We start from the raw sequence: 21,124 nt of genomic DNA on the forward strand, positions 1-21,124 counted from the left end.
AGTAGAGAGCATGAAAGACACCCAGAGCTGACGCTGGAGGAAGCTGAAGACAGAGCTTGCAATAGCTGAGAACTGGGGGAAAAGCAATCAGAAAACATCTTCCTGCAGGAACACAAAATACCTGAATGGATGAAAAACGATTCCCTAAGAAGACAACTGGCAGAGAAAAGAAGATTTCAGACCACAAAGAAGAGAAACTTTCTCCCCCGCCCGCCCCCAAAGATGGATGTAAGTTTTAAAAGGGGAGGAAATCTACCAGCAGAAGTTGAAAATTAATCAGGGAAAGAGACATCTTCATCAAAGCCATTGCATTTTTTAAATTTGATCTTCTCATGGAAATACCCTTAAAATTGACATTCACAGATATCTGTTCATAAATGCAAATGTTCAGTAGGTTCTCACTGATCATGGAGCTCCCATCCCACTGTCTAACCAGCAGCACACAGCAGCACACAACCCACCACACCGTCAGGACTCACTGCTGCGCCTGGTGGCTGCAGGCACCCACTGGAGAGGCCAACCAGCACCTGGGCGGCCCTAGTCAGAAACACCCAGCACACAGGACTGAGCAGGATCAGCCTTGAGAATCTTTCAGGGAGACAGGAACATATGGTAAGAAATACACTGGGAAGAAGGACATGTTTATTTTCAAGAATGGCTCAACTATGCAAATACAGCTTCTCAAAAAGAGAGGAAAAAAAGAATTGTTTTTCTTATTGGTGCAGTGAGTTGTTCAGAACCCAAGCAATGATCATGACAAGACAATTGAACACCTCACTAAAGTCTACATATTTTACTCTCTATGTAAAAACATAGTAGTTTTCAGCAGGACATTTATTAGAAGCCCATGGGATAACGTCTAGTACAGGAACCACACAAAGGAACATTCCCCAACCTGACTCAGGGCACCCACGGCTATGCTACACCAGCCTGAGTCTTCCATTTTTTTTGAACAGATACTCCTGGTTGACTAGAGAGAAAAGAGATAGAAGGAAACACAGGGACACAGGACCGACCACTGTCGGTGACCTCACACACATATCTTTAACCCCCACTCCAAATACAGCCATGACTTGATTCTGTGATGAGTCGGGAAGAGATGAATAGAAGCAAAGGGCACCTCACCTCAGCACCCACACAGGCTGGGACATGCTACAGTGTTTGGAGCCAAAAAAATTTTTTTTAAAGTAACTGATGGAAAAGGATATTTCTCAAAAATCCACACCATTTGTACAAACTTCAAGTCAGGGAAAAACAATATCAGAGTCATTCATACTTCATCACAAGTATCTCCAATTTTGCCAAATTCTCTCCCATCAAGCACAGAAAGAAAGAAAATGCATCCATGAAAGAGAAGGGTGGAGGCATGAAACTGAGGCCCCTTTACACAAGTCAGATGGTGGTGTGCAACATTACCCTTTGGTAAATATATTTTTAATAAAACCTTTTCAGTGTAGAGAGATCACAAGCTTTCTAAGAAGTCAAAATCCAGAACTGTTGATTGAGTCTGAGAGACTGAAACCCAGGACAGAAAGCAGAGCACCAAGTGCCAGTTCAGACAGTGTGCATGTAACACACTGCTAAAAGGTACTCTCTTAAGAGGTGAATATATTATTTGGACAAGAAGGTGTAAACTATTAAGAATTTTTAATTATGCAAGAGATACACGAATATACTGCTATTGGATTTAGTGTTTTTATTTTGAGGTGCATCTTTCCAATATTAAAAACATGTACATACACACACATGTACATAGGTAGGTGTATGTATATGTGCACACACTCAGAAACAGTTGTGCATGTGTGTTTTTATACATGGTTTCCATAAATAATGCATGTTCAAGATCTATCCATGCCGACACTGTAACCAAACAATAATTTGAAATATTCATCTCTGTGGGTACTTCTGCCATCCCACCACTGCACTAATGTCTCCTACTGAGTCAGAGATCTCCAAATTGACTAGAGAAGAATATTAAAGAGAAAAAGATTGTGTGTATTTTCTACTTGAGAATCAAATAGGAAGGCTTCACAGAGAGCAAGGCAAGCACAGAATTTATGCCACAACAATGGACAGAGAGAGACTAGAAAGAAAGGTGACATTATAGCTTCCCCCAAACCTTCACAGTGTGACCGTCAAAGAATAAGGGGGCAAGGCTTTAAGAATCTGACACACAGTCACAAGCCTGAAAGTTTCTGGAAGCCAGGGAGACGATCTAAGTGTTTGAAGTGGGATGAACGGCACGTGCCAAACACATGGTTAGTGCTGAGGACACAGCAGGGGTGGTGTGGGCCAGGGCAAGCTGGGAGGGGTCCTAGGGAGAGAGCAGTGCCACTCGGCTGCACCTCAGCACCATGGGAAAATGGGAGTGAGCTGTCAAATGTTACCATTCTTAAAGAGAAATAGGAAAAAACTGATATTTTTATGTATAAAACTCTTGATTTTAAACTGTTGACTGTTTAAAATCCAAAGTTTCAAAAGCAAAACGAAACACTGCAGCCCACCATCAGGCTGGTCACACTGCAGGCTGCATTTACAGCTTAGGGCCCATTGGGCTGGTCAAACTGCAGGCCACCCTGGGGCTGGTCACACTGCAGGCTGCATTTACAGCTTAGGACCCATTGGGCTGGTCAAACTGCAGGCCACCCTGGGGCTGGTCACACTGCAGGCTGCATTTACATCTGAGGATTGCGGATCAGCTAGTAACTCTCAGCCATCTTCAGACATATTCCTCTGCTGACACATTCATGTCTCAATTAAACATTCTTTGACAAATGAGCATGTGGACACAGACAGTTCTTTTGAAAATCTTGAGGGGTTTTTCCCTCCCCTACGTGAAGGTATTACTAGATTATGTCTATTTTCTGACTTCCCGTTTACATTTGTCTCTTTCCATTTTAAAGACTTCTTTGAAGTTTTTCTTTTATTAAATCATAAACACATAGATCATGTATACATTAATATATTTATGGGGTAGAATGTGCTGATGTCATATAGACTTAGGAACACTTACATCACAGTGGTAATGTACACCTCATCTTGTTTAATTATTGTGTTAAGACATTTATTCTCTACACTAATAGATATAGATCCGACATGTACCCTTGCAGTATGCACCATAGGTGTGATGGAATGAGTTTATAAAAAGGAATAGGGCAAAACCACTCACTGAACTATCTTTTTCTTTTCATTTCTAGGCCATTTTCAAATTTATCAGAAGAGTTTCAGATTGTGTCACCTTGGAAAGACAAGATGTCCCAAGAGTCGCCCCTGGAGTTACTATACATAGGGAAAATGGGGAATCATAGCTAAATTTGCCTTTAATTACGCAGTATTCATTACCAAATTTTACGAAAAGGTAGCCAATATGTGGAATATTTTGTAAATATTTTGTAAAATTTTGCAATGAATATTTTGTAAGTAAGGGTACATTTAGCTATGGTTTCCCATTTTCCCTATGTGTGGCAACTTAGGGATGACTTTTGGGGCACCTGTATACACTTCATGTCCTCTGAGTGACCCAGAGAGGGGATACAGGCTGGTGGTTCCAGGGAAGAAGAGTTCTACAGGCACCCTGTGACAGGTGTCCATCATAAAACATCTGGGGAAGAGACTCTGCTCTTGAACCAGCTCCGGGTGGAAGTAACCATCCCTTAAAAATAACGATCTTAAAGGAGGGTGAGGAATGAGCCTGTGCCCTCTCTTTTTTCCTTTGCAAGGAGAGGACCTGCAGTGGCACAATTCTGGTTTAGGATACGGTATGTTTGGTCATTAGCCATTTTCACCAAACTCCTTCCAGAGGTTAAAACTAAATGTAGCTACTTGGGAAACTGAGTAAGGAGGGCGGCTTGAGCCCAGGAGTTTGAGGCCGTCAGGGGACACCATTGGCCCTGGGAAGAGCGTGCACTCCAACTTTGGTGACACAGAGAGGTGTTATCTCTTTAAAAACAAAACAAAACTAAACACAGCAAATAGAGATTACAAATACAAAATTCCATCTTTCCTTGATAAAAGTGAAGTTTGTTTGTTAACTATCAGGGTTTAGGAGCAGAAACATGAGAATAATGAATACTTTTAGGAGTAAATTTCCCAGACGGAAGGGTTAATGAGACATGAGCTATCTAAAAATGATGGGTGGGTGATAACCTCCTGCTAAGCAAATCTACTGTTTCTAAACAATTTAAGTTTTTTTTTTTTCCCCCAGTTTTGGCCAGGGCTGGACTTGAACCCACCACCCCTGGTATATGGGGCCGGCACCCTACTCCTTGAGCCACAGGCATGGCCCACAAATCTATGGTTTTTAAAAGCAAGATGTTCTGAGCTTCAGATTTGTGAAGTTTCTGAAGAGGCTCATCCTACCTTGAAGATGAAATCAGCCGTCAGAGGTCCTGGAATCTTGAAGGTTTGCCTCTCTGAACCCTTCTGAAATTCAACTGTTGTGTTTTCTATAACAAAGACTCCAGCGTTGTTAAAACTGTGTTCACCTTTGCTTCCTTGCAGTGTTTTTGATTCAATAACTAAAATTTAAAGATGAAATCCAAATAAGAAACTATAGTAAAGACCTCTTATTTCAAAAGACACTGCAAAAGTATAGTATCAGTATATGATATCAAATGCAATATCAAAATATTCACTCTGTTTTCAAATATTGATTCAATTTGGTAGAATAGATATGCAAGGCAGTAGGTCCCAATGCTTAATTATTTAGGGCTATTTCTATCATTAGGGAAAATAGAAAAGTTTTCTTTCTTTGTACTACCTTTTCATGATGTAACTAATACTCAAAGTAAAACTATGTTTACTCACTTTATTATCTGTTTAGAAGTCTTTAGACAAAACCACAGTGAATCTCACATTTACATTTTTTAAACAAAACTTTTTACTTTGAAATAATTATAGATTCACAGAAAGTTGCAAAAATAGTTGAGTTCCCGTGTAAGCTTTATTGAGTTTTTTTGGTTGTTGTTGTTAAAATGGTAAATTTTATATTATGGAAAATTTACCATAATAATAATGAAATAATCATAAGGATATTTTGTTTTCTCCAAACTGTAACATGTTCAAATCAAGAACTTCTGAAATTAAAATAAACAAACAAACAAAAAACAACAACAACGCCCCCCCCTCCCCCGCCAAGTCCAGCAACTAAAAAATCACAAAACTCTCTGGGATCAGCATAAATATCATATCAAATGTATCATCAAAATTGTCTTGGGCAGATACTGGAGCACATTTGAGCAAACCTGTTTCACACTCAGTCCATTTGGCTGGTTCCTCCCTGAAACCCATGGGCATGGGGTTGGGGGGCCAAGGGACGGCACTAAGAGATATTGAGTCAGGGAGCTGAGTGCCCGAAAAGACCCCATCTTAAACAGGTAGATCCTGGTGCCTCTTCTTCAATTTGTAGGGGTTGAGTATCCTTATCCAAAATCTAAAATGCTCCAAAACCCAAAACTTTGAGGGTATTGACATGCTCAAAAGACATGCAGTTTCATCCCACAGTTATAGCTCAGGTATCCAGAGCACAAGGTCAAAACCAGGAAATTGGCACTGATACAATGTGTGTGGACTTTAATGCATTTATCATACACCATCACAATCAAAATAGGAAACCAGTCCACTGCCACAAAGGCCTCCCCATCCCTGCTACCCCTTTATTCGTATTTGCTTTTATATGAACAGAAGTGCTTTTAAGATCTTCTACAGAAAAAAATGTTTGTCCCCAGTTTGAACAAAATAGCCTTTCTACTTAATTTCTTCCTTTCTTCTTCCCTTCTTTTCTTTCTTTTATTTTGTTAGTGTCACCATACTTCGACTTGGTCTGAGGCTGAGAGGCAATAAGAAACACACAGTCAGGGGTTTGGGTGCCCACGTTTCTGCTCCGGCTTTCTCTGCTGGCTGCCTAGAGTTTTCATTGCTTCACTTCTAAAATGAAGAGTCAGAAGGGACAATATCTCTGGGCCAAATCTACCCTGAAATCTACTCTTGATTTAATGGTATTGTATCAATCATTAGCAATCTCAAGCAAAGGACACAACAGAACCAAGACTCCATTCAGTTCCAAACTTAAAAATGGAAAGCTGATTAAAACGTGACAAAATGGCCTGGTATTAGGGAGCTTTACCCAAATGCTGCCCGGCCAGGGTAATTTTCATTTGCTGGATTTTCTCTCTGCCACTGGAGCAGCTACAGAAATTCAAACGCCATGGACAGACGGCATAACAGGCATTAGGCGACACCCTGATTATCCCTGACAGGCAGGCGGGGAACTTTTCTGGGAAAATTCAAAGGCTGGACAAGAGCTTCTTGATCTGGAGGAATCATTAGTGGTTGAAGAATAATGCTGGCTATTTTCAGGCACACAAAACCCCAACCACTTTGGCCCTGATCTTCATGACCGCAGTAGATTTTTGGAAAGTGTGAGATTAAATTCATTTCCTAGCTCCAATGAAGATATAAAACTGAGTGCTATAAAGTGAGTTGTCAGGAAAAATGTGATGGGGAACTGGAGATAGTAAGTGGGCCCTATGAATTCTAAAGGAAGGATAAAAAACAATGAGTATTAAAGGAACAGCAAAACACAAACTGAAGTTGAGCATAATCCATCTGTAGAAGCCATGCAAAACACCATCAGGTTTTTAGACTGAGATTTAGGCTGAAAGGAGTTGATTAAATTCACACAGTGTGATGGACTCCACGGCTGTGTTGGGTAGTAATTGCTTTACCACTGGGCTAACCTTCTGGATCATAGCTTTCCAAGTTTCATCAGGATGACGAGTCGGGGTAGGGGCTGTAAGAATCTGGGAAGGCAATTGGGGAGGAAGGGAAGACCAGTTGCTATGACATCCAGCCCCTAAACCAAAGGCCAGCATTTCTGTTACTTTGGTTTTGGAGTTTGTTTTGTTCCACTATTTCTACAGTGACAAGGATATAAAAATGCATGTAGCAAAAACAATTTCAAGGGCAATGTAAATTACCCAAACCTCTCTTCTTCTCCACCAAACTCTATGTTTATTGTAAAATATCTTTATTTCGTTTATTTCAACAGGCTTCCAGTTCTCTAGAGCACAAACACTGGTAGCATATCTCGTAGGCAGAATGCAGGTGCTTTGGCCTCAACTGTGTAAATGAGTGGCTGGGAGAATAAAGCCTGTGAAGCGACGTGATGAGAGCAGAGGGTACGGATGCAGACAGTTCTGATACTTAGGATTAACAAAGCCATTATGCTCAGTCCACAGAGAGGTGTAGGCCAGTGCAGATCTTCAAAGTTGTCATTTTCATTGATGGCAAACTTGCTTCTTCTTAGTGCCTGCACTGCTTAAAATAAATGACAGAAAAGGCGTCTGTGGTTTTCCAATCAGCAATCTAGATGATGACCCATTCATATCTTCATTGACTTTTCCTTAATTTCTGTCATCTCCATCTCTTCCCTGCAGCCCATGTTGGAACACGTGGCTAGTGGGAGCCATGCACACTGGCCCTTCAGCTCTCGGAGCTCTCACAGCCCCTCTGTGGTTGCTGCAGCAAAGTGGGCAGTGCTCGGGAGAGCCCAGGACGCCTAAAACCCTAACACCACTATTAATGGAAAAAAGTATCAACCTTCCTCCTATGTGCCCATGGCTCATATTCTTTCTCCTCTCCAGGCTTAATATTCGAGAGCAGAAGGGGAGATGGGAGGAGAGGGAAGCAGAGGCAGTGCCGGGGAAGATATGATAGGTATCCTCGAAAGGGGTGAAAAATGGAATCAGAAAGGAAGGCCTTCTTGTGTCCCCAACTCTAGTCCCCAGTGAAGCCCTGAAATATTTCAATCCATACTAGTTATTTTTAAAAGAAACAATGGCTAGAAAGGTGATGAATGCATCTAATTCCTTCTCATTGACACACTGAGAAGCATCAGTGCAGGCTTCTTTCAAAACAGGCAGGGTCATGGTAACCATCCCTGAAAGGCCTTCTTAAATCCTGAATGCTGCGGAAATACTGTCAGGCAGATGTGGAAGGAGCACCCAGCACAGCGGAGGGGTGAACACACACAAAACCTGCCCTGGAGGCAGAACCGCCCTCCATAGCACTGCGCTGTCTCACTCAGCATCCATCCCACACACTGCCCACATCTATATTTACATATCTCCGCATATGGTCATCAGGCAGGACGTAGAGGAAAAAGTATTCTTCCAAATGAAATGGAGGTTTCCAGTTTACGGTATCTTGGCTTCTCAAGTTTATTACTAGTCAAACACATTTAATGCTGAAGTTTGGCTACAGTGAAATGTCTTTTGCAGGGATCCTCATTACTGGAGGGATAGTTAATATGGATGTTAAAAGAATGATTTATTACTACAAAATAAGCTTCATTCCAAAAATATCATTTTTGCAAATAAAAATTAAGAAAGCAATTGTATAGAGTAAGAAAATAAAGCTGCTTATATATTCAGATATTCAGAAATGTTAACCAAATCCTTTGTAAATGAAGCAAGCTCTCTTCATCAGCAAGGAAGGATAGCTTTTAGAAACATGTCTAGTGCCAACTGTGACATTGTTCATAAGGGGGGTGTTCCAAGTAATGGACCTGTTTCACGTTCAGAGAAACAGGAAAATTTTTGAGCACTGTTCTTGAAAGAGTGCCAGTCTTGAGTGTAAAGTCATGCTGAATACCTCTGAGTATATACACATGTAAATGAATTTTTGCCTCAAAGTATTTGTCTTTACTTACTCTGTTCACTACTTATTCTCATTTTATGACTTAAAAAAACCCAATTTTTTGAGATGAATTTTGGAGAATTGCTTTTAATATAAGACTATCAAACACTTTTTGATATACAACTCATATGCAATAAACGTCATTTAAAATGTATAATTTAATGGTTTCAGTAATATACACAGAGTGAAGCTATGATTATAATCTAAGCTTAGAACATTTTTTCTCAACCCCAAAAGAAACTCCATACCCATTAGTCAGGCAATCACCAATCTATAGATGACACAGTTCTGATGGACTGTTCCAAATTGCTTCACAGGGTGGGCCAGGTGCTGGTGTCAGGGCAATACTTCGAAGGCAGCTGTAGTAGTACTCAACAACGAGGGATGTAGCACTTTCTCCAGGACAAGTTTATGAACTTAATTGTCAGGCCTCATATACCATGCAGCCTTATATGACTGGCTTCTTCCACTGAGTGTAATGTTTTGCAGGATCATTCCTGTAGTAGCCTAAATCAGTATTTTATCCCTTTTCATAGCCAAGTAATATTTTACATCAGTCACATATTATTATTATTCACTCAGCATTTGGATGGACTTTAGAGCGGTTTCCACTTGGTGGCTATTATGAATAATGCTGCTATGAATATTCAGCACCTCACAGTTCTGAATCCAAGATGATATTCTACAATGTAATTACTTGAGTGATTCACAAAATCTGGATTTGAATGATTCTTACCTGTTTCCAAAAATCAAATTTGTACTTGTCAGGATAAAGATTTGTTCTCATCCAGAGTTTTGAAGCCATTTAAAAGAGAAATTCAAAAATGTTTTGATGCTTCACTACAAATAAAACCTTGAATGAAGTGATCATTATAAGGCTGTAAATCTTTTGGTAATTAAAAAAATCAGTCATTCTTTTACCTATGATTTACTAGCATAGGGTAAAGGGCGCTTTGAATAACCGTGCACCTTCACATGGAGACACTCTCTTGCTTCCCTAATTTGGATCACAATGTACTATAGCTTTTCTTTTTTTTCCCCAAAATTTTAATTTTAAGGTAACCTTAAATATTTTTATTTAAACATTTTGCTATAAACTTTTCTCAAAGGACATTTTATTGCTGAATTAATAATTCTGGATCCAAAGGACATACACACATGTGCATGTGCACACACACACACACACACACTCTACTTATTTAAAAGCTACCAAAAATGTGAGATGCTTCTGGCTCTGAGAAATTCTTATGATTTCTACATTTAAAATGATAGCTCAGGAAAAATAAAATGCAAATATGTAGAACTTTGATTCAGTGGACCTTGATTTGAGGGTCAGTCTGACAGAGATCCATTTTCCTTTTAGTATAACTAAGAAAGTCCTGTCTGTGGGCTACAAGTAGACCTGGGGAGAGAGGAAAACTTGGGCTGTCCCAGTTCATTTACCATCCCCCCTCCAGAAGAGGATTAATCTCAAACAGGTATACTTTCCATTATAGCATGAGAACAGAAAAATTCACAGATAATTTCCCTGGTGATCTAGCCCATTTCAGAAAGTGAGAAAAATCCCTGCGATATTTATCTTCTTACCCATTTACTCATTGAAACGTTTTTCTTTTTTTGGTTGGTTTCTTTGGTGTTTTTAGCTAATTCAGGAAATTTAAAAATGTTAAGGTTCACTTTCACTTACAGAGGTGGGCAGGTCCTTTCACTGTAATTCTCACACTTCGACTTCCCAAAGGAACAGCAATTACATTTTCCTCTCCTAGGAAAGAACAGGAGACAAATGTATGATAGCAAAACTCATGTACTAAAGAACCTCAACAATTTCTTGTAACAGTCAAGAACTCTTCAGAAAGCACTTGTGTAAGACAGATGAATGGTACTCACATAATTTCATTTAAATACATTCTTAAATAACATTAAAGAAAGATTTAAAATAAATTCACCAGCCTGCCACCTGCCCTGCCTTCATTCCCTGGGCTTCCCACAAGCTTTGATGAGGCTCTGCAAACTCTGACCCTCAGGCCTAGCCTGGCCACACCCGTTCAGCTAGGGCTGTTTTTGCTCTACAAAGACGAGTTTAGTAATAATGGAAACCATACGGTTCACAAAGTCTAAAATATTTACTGTAACCCTTCACAGAAAAGTTTCACAATCCTGGGCCTGAATAATAACCCAGTAGAAATCCTGGTCCTTGTGGATGGTTTTTCATGCTGTTACATATTCTGATAAGCTAATTTTTATACCCATATAATAATCTAAACTCATATATGAAAATTTACCCCATTATCCCCTATCTGAACATTGTCTGTTTCTAAATAATCCTAAAATATTATCGGTGATACGAATTATGTGGAGCAGATGATATGTTTTGTTTAGAGAGAGTAATTTTTTTGGATAAACTTTCCAGAGTGAAACTGGTGAAGTAAAGGATGTTCATATATTTGTTGAGTAATTTTTAAATTGTTTTTAAAAAATAAAAATAAATATTTACTATTGAAAATTACAAAATGCAGATAAACAAGACAACAAAATAAAACTATTTCTGATCCTATTTCCCAAAGAACATCACTTCTTTCTAACACTTTGATGAGTGTCCTTCCCAGATTTTTTGTTTGCTATGTATATATACTCAGGGTGTCCATACAGTTTGTGGTTTAAATTACATACGAACTTTATGGCCACCTTGTATACACACACACATATGAAAGGAAACAATGAGCTCTACCTAAATGTCTGTCAACACAGGAGAGATTAAATAAACAAGTGTCTCAGTATTAAGGAATACTCGGGCACGGCGCCTGTGGCTCAAGTGGCTAAGGCATCAGCCACATACACCTAAGGTGGCGGGTTCGAATCCAGCCTGGGCCCACCAAAACAACAATGATGGCTGCAACCAAAAAATAGCTGGGCATTGTGGCAGGTGCCTGTGGTCCCAGCTACTTGGGAGGCTGAGGCAGGAGAATCTTGAGCCCAGGAGTTGGAGGTTGCTGTGAGCTGTGATGTCACGACACTCTACCCAGGGGGATAGCTTGAGGCTCTGTCTCAAAAAAAAAAAAATTAAGGAATACTCAGCAACTGACAAAAGTAATGATAAAGGCTCAGCGCCTATAGCACAGAGGTTACGACACCAGCTATATACACTGAGGCTGGCGGGTTCGAACCCAGCCTGGGACAGTTAAACAACGAGTCAACTGCAACAAAAAATAACCAGGCATTGTGGCAGGAGCCTGTAATCCCAGTTACTTTGGGAGGCTGAGGCAAGAGTTAGGGTTAACCCTAACCCTAACCCTTAAGCCCAAAAGTCTGAGATTGCTGTGAGCTGTGATGCCATAGCGCTCTACCAAGGGTGATAAAGCGTAACTCTGTCTCAAAAAAAAAAAACAAAAACAAAAAAAATCCCCCAAAAAAACAACAACAAAAAAACAAAAGTAATGATAAAAAGCTACATGACCTGATGTGGAAAGACTGCCTATATATATGCAGGGTGGCCATGAAGTTCATGTGCAATTTAAAATGAATATGCAAATTGCATACAAATGTTATGGCTACTGAATGATGACTTTAAAAAACAACAATGATATGGGCAATGATTTCTTGGGTATGACACCAAAAACAAAGGAGAACTGCAAAAAGATAAATTAGACTACATCAAAATTAGACTTCTCTGTACAAAGAAAACTATCAACATTAATGAAAAGGCAAGGCATGGAATGAGAGAAAATATCTGCAACTCACACATTGGAAAAGGTGTCACTATCTAGAATATATGAACAACTTCTCCAACTCAACAATAAACACCAATGAACCCAATTTAAAAAACAGACAAAGGATTTGAATAGACATTTCTCCAAAACGGATATACAAATTCCCTATAAACATGCTCAAATAAACATGCTAATTATTAGGCATATGGAAATCAAAACCACAGTGAGATATCACTTCACATCCATTAGGATGGCAACTATAAAAAATAACAAAACAAACAGAAAATACAAGTGCTGGCAAGGATGTGGAGAAACTGGAACCCTTATGAACTGCTGGTGGATCTGTAAAATGGTACAGCTACTCTGAAAAACAGCATTTCCTCAAAATGTTAAAACATAGAATTACCACTAATCCAGTGAATCTACTCTGGATTTATTTAGACCCCAAAGAGCTAAAAGCAAGGACACAAACAGATACGGGTACACTCCTGATCACAGCAGCATTAAACACAATGGCTAAATGGTAGAAGTGCCCCGAGTGCCCACCCATGGATGAACTGATAAAGACCACAAGGTATAGACCTACAATGGAATAGTAGTATTCAGCCCTGAAAAGGAAGGACGTTCTGACACCTACCACAATGTAGACGCACTCTGACAACACTGTGCTAAGTGAAATAAGCCGAATACTGTGTGATTTCTCTTATATGAAATACTGAGAGCAGGCAAGTTCTTAGAAACAGAGAGCAGAATAGGAGTTGCCAGGGGCTGAGGAGAGTGGGAAATGGGGAGTTATTGTTTAATGGGTACAAAGCTTCTGTTTTACAAGATGAAAAACACTCTGAAGATGATGGTGGTGATGGTTGCCCCAAAACGTGAATGTACACTTAAAAATGGTTCAAATGGTAAATTTAAAAAACTCACATGATAATTCATATGGCCTAACTCCATCAAAGAAGTATAGGCATTTGCACATTGCTTCCTCATGTGTGTGTAATTTATAGCAATAAATACATGTATTGCATTAGACAGTGTGTAAATGCATACATGAAATTGTACACATAAAATAGTGTACATGTACAGTACTGTGTTTTTGCTTACTAGTAATAAAAGATAGCAATAAAAGAGTGGGATTAAATAGTTAAATCCTTCCCATGCATGGAAGGGTTTTCACCAATTGTTCATAGTGTTTACTTCTGGGGTGGAAAGTGAGAATTGGGAGGTGAGTGTGAGAATGTAGTTTTATATTTTTTGACTTCTCTGTAATGGAAATATACTGATGAGTTACTTAAATAAAATTGCTAAAATTTTTTTTTTCTTTTCAAAAAGAAGAGGAAAGGAGAAAGAAAATAAAGGACCAGGGCCAAGAAGTTTTGCTGCAAGCGTTTTGCAAAACCTTAAGGAAACAGGTAAGTTACAGACAATAGGAAGAATCAAAGGCTCCAGTTAGGGCTGAGCAACCGACATGACTCTGATACCCAAATAAAACACAGAGCACAAAAATAAATGTGGGAGCCAACTTTAGTTATGACTGTGGACAGAAAATGCTAAATACAACAAAGAAAAGCAATTTTAGATTTCTACCAAAGGATCACACAACTTGACTAAATATATTTTAAAAGCGAATGATTACCCGTGGTGCATAATGCAAGAGTACTTGTCAGATTTATTAAGTATAGAGTATAAATGTCTTAACACAATAATCAAGTAAATGAGATGAGGTTTATATTAACCAGTGTGATGTAAACACTCCTAATTCTAATATGAAATCAGCACATTGTACCCCATACATGCATTAATGCATTTATGATTTAATAAAAAAATAAAAATGAGTAACTGATCCAACATTAGAAGCTGTATTAATATAATGTCTTATATTGACAGATCAAAGAAAGTAAGCAGTATGATCATTTCAATGAATATACAAAGCTGTCTGTTAAGATTCCTATTAAAGCCAGGATAGAAGAAAACATCCTCCATTTGATAAAGAATATCAGCCATGGCAGACTCAGCTGTGAAATATGAGAATCATTCCCATGTCAAGACAGGAACAAATAAAGGATTATCCTCACTGTTATTTTCTCACACTGTTCTGGAGATCCTCATTAATGTAGTCGGAAAATAAATAACTGACAGAAACATATCCTGGAAAGAAAAGATTAGAAAATACCACTATTTGTAGATCATGTGGCTTAAAAATTCAGAAAGAAAGGAAGTTATTACAATACAAAAAGTTCAGGAAGTATTCTGACAGGAAACAAACTTCTTTCCCAACTTTTAATTAACATTTAATTATATATATTAAGTGACATTTCATATATACTTAATATATTACTATATAACACTTTAATATACACATACAGTATTGCACACATGTGTGTATATATCACACACACATAAATATAAAATAGGTACCCTAATATTTATTCCCTAGTAGCCTCTTAAAAATAAAAAATAATTAGCTAACTCAGCATCAGTGAGCCTTATTTGCACTGATACGGTGCCTCCATACACAATTTCCCACTAAAAATGACCAGGGTTTCTTAGAAAGATGAGTCAACCTAAGTTTGGGTCAGAAAGTGAACAAAATAATACTGGAACCTTAGAGCACAACAAAAGCAAAGAAGCTCTCAAAGACAACTGGAGTCATGTCAAAGAACTTGGAGTCACATGAAGAGTCCCAACCTGGGCAGAGATGTTAACAGGGCAGAGATTACTAATGGACTTTAGTAATAATTATCGAAATGGAGTAAATCACATGACATATATTTAAAATCATAAGCTTATAATAATACTTGAAAAAAATCATATTTTGCAGATGCTAGCAACCAGCTCATTATTTTGAAAACTTAAAAAGAAAAGGATAATGGGAAATTCATTTCAGGGGAACTAAATAGTTGATGAGGATAAGTTTCTCTTTATAGAAATGTCCCAGCCTGTAATGAAGGGCTGACAGAGCATCATCATGTAGACACTGAGCTTCAGTGGCTACAGCATCACAAGAAGAGGGAAAGCCGTGCTGTCCTGTGCCTCCTGTCCTGACACAGTAGGGAGTGCACAGCACCAACTCTGAAGTGCTCCTGCCCCAACAAACCTGAATGTTAATGGAGACTTTATGGAAAAGCTTAAGGGAAATGTAGGGGACAAAGATCGTGTTAAAATATAACATGGGATATGACTAGAAAAGCATAGACTATGGGAAAGTATGTAGGATAAATGCACAGTTTCCTCAACTAATAAATTTCAAGAGAAAAAAGGGAACAGAAGGTACTTACTTAGACATTAAAAGAGAATTAAGAGATTCATCACTCAAACATGACATACAGAGTTTGTTCACAGACTAACTTGAGTACTGACCTCTGACAATACTCTCTTCCATAAAAGCAATAAAAACACTTGCAGAAAGTGTTGGAACTAATATTTTCAAAACTCTGGAAGTTAACCAAAGGCTTGAAGCAATCTGGGCAGCAATTCTTAAAGAGAAATGCTCAGTCTGGGCAGTGTGCTCCATGGCACAGTAACCGGCCTTACCCACCTGCTCTGTCCTCTTCCTTTGCAGTAACCTTGAACACAGCAGCCCATGATCACAGAGAGACCAGCAGCCCAGGACACGGTACAGGGGCAGGATGGGTTTACGGGTCCTTCCATACCCAATTCCCAATTATTATTTGGCCCATGTGGTGGTTGCCTGGTGGTTTTGAATGGTGGTTGCCATTCAAAAATCTGCCTTTAGGTTACCTACCTAGGAGTTTACCTCTCCCCCCACCCCCAGGAGGAATTTGTCCAAAACAATCAGAGGCCATTGCTAAAAATGGTGGGTAGCATCTGGGGAATAAACTAGCCAAAAAGCTTAAAAGGAGAAGCTAGAAATGAAATGTCTACAAGTGGCTTTGAAAAGCTCCAAAATACTCCTGGGACTTTAGAAGGCCATGTGTGTAGAGACATGTAGGGTTGTGTACACAACCAGAAAAGACAGGAGAAGGCCATCAGCTCCATCTCCCACCAACCCAGAAGCTCTGTAAAAGCTGGAAGAAAAGGCTGGGACAGATTTGTTAACTTTCCTTGGCTAAGCAACTAAGAGGTACCCCAACACGCACACAGACCCCCCTAAAAAAGACCAGGGCTCCATGAAAACACCAGATGATTCCAGGTCTGTTTTCTCTGGAGCAGGGAAAATTCACAGTAATTTTGGAACATCTGTTGCTGTAGAAACAAAGGCAGTGTTTAAAATTCAGTAGAAATATGTCAAAAAGAGTCACCTTAAAATATTCCCACTGGTAGGATTTTGTGCAACTTGAGGCCCCCCCAATATTATCTCTAATATTAAATAAATAAAAATTATTGAATACAGAGTGAGAAATATTTTTAAAAGGAAGGATTTTGTTTTTTACAGAAGAATGTCTACAAGTAAGGGTAGAAGGAATGATAGAAATTACTATTTGCAATTCTTAGTATAAGTGCTATTTCCAGCAAGGATGGATGCTAAATGCGTGCTAAAGCCATAGGTTGAAAGATTTTTTTTTTTTTTTTTTTCAGTTTTTGGCCAGGGCCAGGTTTGAACCCGCCAACTCCGGTATAAGGGGCCAGTGCCCTACTCCTTTGAGCCACAGGCACTGCCTAAGGGTTGAAAGATTTTTGCAAGAAAAAATATTCACACCTTGTCAAGGCACCACCCTGTAGATTTCTTACAGGAAATCTATACACCAGGGCATGTATAGTTCACCACTCTAGACAAGTGATCAGATTTGGCATTACCAATACTGAATCATGCTGACATCATGGGTTTCCTGATGTGATGCCACATAGAGCAAGCAGTATCACTTCTGATATGTTCCTGCCACAAAAGTTCAATGTAATTCTTTTTTTGGCAGTTTTTTTGGCTGGGGCTGGGTTTGAACCTGCCACCTCTGGCATATGGGGCCTGCACCCTACTTCTTTGAGCCACAGGCACTGCTCAGTTCAATGTAATTCTAATCAAGCCTCAGACTTTACTGATCAATTTACAGGAATTGCATGGGGGAGATCAGCAAATTAAATGGAAAACAATGAAGCAAATCTAAAGCTTGGCTGTGCTATAAGATGAGGATGAACTCTTTATAAGTCACTACCATAAAAAATAAGTGGTTTAATAAAAATGATCAAAGAGATGGAACAACTAAATGCAGTAAGTGAACCCCGATTGGCTCAAGGGGCAAAACAACCAGAAAGGATGTTCGTGAGAAAAGAGAAGAAAGTTGAATATAGACTGAATATTAGATAATAGTTAGAAATTTTAATTGTTTTTTAGGTGTGTTAATGAATGGTGTATAATGTTATAATTTTAAGGGCAGTGCCCATAGCTCAGAGGGTAGGGCACCAGCCACAAACACCAAGGCTCTCGGGTTCAAACCAGGCCAGCTAAAACAACAATAACAACTACAACAAAAAAATAGCCAGGTGTTGTGGTGGGTGTCTGTAGTTCCAGCTACTGGGAGGCTAAGGCAAGAGAATCACTTGACCCCAAGAGTTGGAGGTTGCTGTGAGCTATGATGCTACAGCACTCTACCCAGGGCAATAGCTTGAGACTCTGTCTCCAAAAAAAAAAAAAAGATAAACTTTTAAGAGAGTCATACTGCAGTATTTAGGGGTAAATGTTGTCATGTCCGTAACTTCCTCTCATTAGGCTCAGCTAGACAGTTGGATGGATCAACAGACAAATTGGATGGATAAGCAGATAGAACAAATATAGGAAAATGTTAAATGTTTATTGAATATAAATGGAAGATACGGTAGTTATACACATTATCATTATTCCAACTGATACATATGCTTGAAAATTTTGCATGAAACAATTTGGGAGAAAAAATATATTCTAATACAACTAATATTTATTTGAAACCAAACTCCTAAATACTTGAAAAGCTAATCAAATACTAAATATGAATAATTATGCACTGTATCCAAATGGGGTTCACCCCCAAAAGCTAGTGTCATTCAAAATTAGGAAATCTACAAATGTAATTTACCATATTAGGCCAAAGTGGAAAAATCACATTTCAAAAAGTTTCTTGGCCAAATGTTTGAAAACCTAGTCATAGAAAAGAAATTTTAAAATTAAGAGGATTATGAGAGATGGAGGAAAAATTAGCACAATCTTTGAAAATGAAGAGGACAAAACTGAGAGAAAAAATCTAAATGTTCATAAAAAAGGGTCTAGTTAAATAAACTGTGCTATGTCCCCCTATGATACCAAATAAAAAAATCAAGCCAATTTATGAGAACTGGTAGGCAAAAAACCTCAGTGAATACAACCAAGTTATAAAAAAAATTCCAGGGGTTCTGGTGTGAGAGGTTTCACTAACGTGTGTAATCCTCAATGGGATGATGGCTGCAACAAATGCTTCTCAAAGATGCTACAGCCTAATTCACAAAGATTTTGCAAGGGAGCGTTAAAGCAAACTGCTCTGCCCAATTCCTGTTTCACTTGAGTGAAACCTCTCACACCAGAACCCCTTGCATTTTTTTATAACTTGGTTGTATTCACTGAGGTTTTTTGCCTACCAGTTCTCATAAATTGGCTTGATTTTTTTATTTTGGTAACATGGGGCCAATTCCATATACCAATTCCATATGCCTATAAAAAACATACATTTTGTATGAAAGGTTTGTATTACATTGTGTGGGTCTCACATACACACATATGCATAAACCAAATATCTGAGATACAAATTGTTAGTAATACTTATACCTCTAAAGAGTGGAACTAGTTAGGAGTCTGTGGTTGATAGAGGGTGGCTGACTTCCCACTTTATATATACTCTGTGCCCTTTGAAATTTTTACAGAAACTTTGTCTTAATTTCACAATATTAGTTATTGGTATGCACTATACATCCAAACACTTCAGCCCACCCCAGGAAGGATACACACTAATACGACAACAAGTATGATCTCCTGGCACTGTGACTGATTACATGGCATATTCATCCTTTTCTTTTCCTTTGCCTGAATTTTTTTGTATTTTCTACAATAAACCTATAGCATATTATATATATAGTAAAAATTCTTTTGAAAATACATATAAATCAGAAAGCTTTCCTGAGCTAAAGCAAAACCCACTTGGGCAGAACAATTTGCCTTAGCACTCTCTTGCAAAATCTTTGTGAGTTTAGGCTGTAGCTAGCATCTTGGAGAAGCATTTGTTGCACATGAGTGCCCACGTGTGCGTGCACGCATATTGCAGCCATCATCCCATCGAGGATTATACACTCTAGTGAAACCTTGCACACCAGATCCCCTGGCATTTTGCTTTAGTCTAGCTCAGGTTTGGGGGAAATGTTCTGCTGGGTAGAATCGCCCACTACATTACCCTTAAGGAGAGAGGCGCAGAGCAACTGGGCAAAGCTAGGGACTGGAACCCTTGATCACTCTTTAGGGTTTAACATCCTTACACATTACAGGAAGAGCAATCTTTACCATACAGTTTTAAATCTTCTCCCAAACTAGAGTTAAGTTTGATACATCTGGAGAAGTCTCTGTGATGCTTTTATAAGGCAGCACCTCCCAAACATTTTTATCATACATATGATAAATGTGTTAAGTTGGAAAACTCTTTGAAACAAAGATTCTTGCCCTACCCTCAAGAACTCTTATCCAGCAGCTTAGAGTGCAGACCCCCAGTGTACCCAGCCAATAGCCTTCTGGGGGAGGCGGCACTGCTGGCTGTGAGCCACAGTTTGAGGGGCACTGACACAGGGCACAGTGAAGGGAAAGTTCAAGGTCAGCAAGGGCCGGGAGTAGACTGACCCATAGTCACAAACTTTTCGGCGATTCTTCACCATCCTGCAGGAAAAGGCACAGGTCTGGCTCTGACCAGAAAGGAAATAAGAATCACGTGAGGCAGGGACTTTAAGAGGGAGGGCGACCGCTGGAAAGTGCCTCTGGGATGAAGTGGCAGAGAGATACTAACCAGTGCTGTAAAGCAGTTTCACCTGAGCAACAGGCATGGCAGGCTAGGATTTGAGGGACAGATGATGAGGGAAAATGAGAGTCACCAATTATCAGTCACTTTTTCTAACTTGACAGTAATAGTAGGTGAAAGATTAGGGTGGTGACTGGAAATTTGGTTATGTTAAAAAGTGTTTTCTTGGGGGAGGGGTACAGCTATAACCTGGACTCTACCTAACAAATGCAAACAGTATAACCTAATCGTTGGTACCCTTACATTAATCCAGAATAAAAAAATTATAAAGAAAATTTGACTTCATATATACACTTCATAAAAATGAAGACGATTCTTTAAATATTATTATATAAACATTATATACTCATATATAAATATGTACACATATGCATGTTGTATATGTACATATATGTATATTTACATATGCTACTTATACATGACATACACATTTTTAGAATTAGACTTTTATTTCAGGAGAAACACATGGTCATGTTTGAACCTGATAGGAAAGAGAGAAAGAGGGGAGATAAAGAAGAGGGGGAGGTTGGGTGGGGTGAGTTCTCTGAGGGCAGCGAGGAGGCTGGAACACAGGCACAGACGGACTCACAAGCCTCAGGAAGGGAACCCCACCTTGTGCCACTGTGAAGGCAGGGAGCAGGGGAGGGGTGGGTGCAGCCATGGGGTAGGGTCGCTGTGAAGGCAGGGAGCAGGGGATAGGTGGGAGCAGCCGCAGGGTGGGGCCGCTGTGAAGGCAGGGAGCAGGGGAGGGGTGGGTGCAGC

General features: G+C 39.2%; 1 protein-coding gene across 1 annotated transcript in view; it reads right to left on the bottom strand.

The window, feature by feature from the left end:
* The window catches only part of ADAMTSL3 (ADAMTS like 3), a 391,341-nt gene that overhangs the window by 170,718 nt on the left and 199,499 nt on the right, over nucleotides 1–21,124 (bottom strand). The window contains exons 8-9 of the mRNA XM_012801847.2: nucleotides 10,385–10,459; nucleotides 4,360–4,517 (exon numbers count right to left, since the gene is read on the bottom strand). Of these exons, the coding sequence (XP_012657301.1) occupies nucleotides 4,360–4,517; nucleotides 10,385–10,459 (233 nt within the window). The remainder of the gene's footprint in view (nucleotides 1–4,359; nucleotides 4,518–10,384; nucleotides 10,460–21,124) is intronic.

The sequence above is a fragment of the Otolemur garnettii genome, unplaced genomic scaffold (genome assembly GCF_000181295.1).
Source record: "Otolemur garnettii isolate 467f Iridium unplaced genomic scaffold, OtoGar3 scaffold00011, whole genome shotgun sequence".
NCBI classification, from domain to species: domain Eukaryota; kingdom Metazoa; phylum Chordata; class Mammalia; order Primates; family Galagidae; genus Otolemur; species Otolemur garnettii.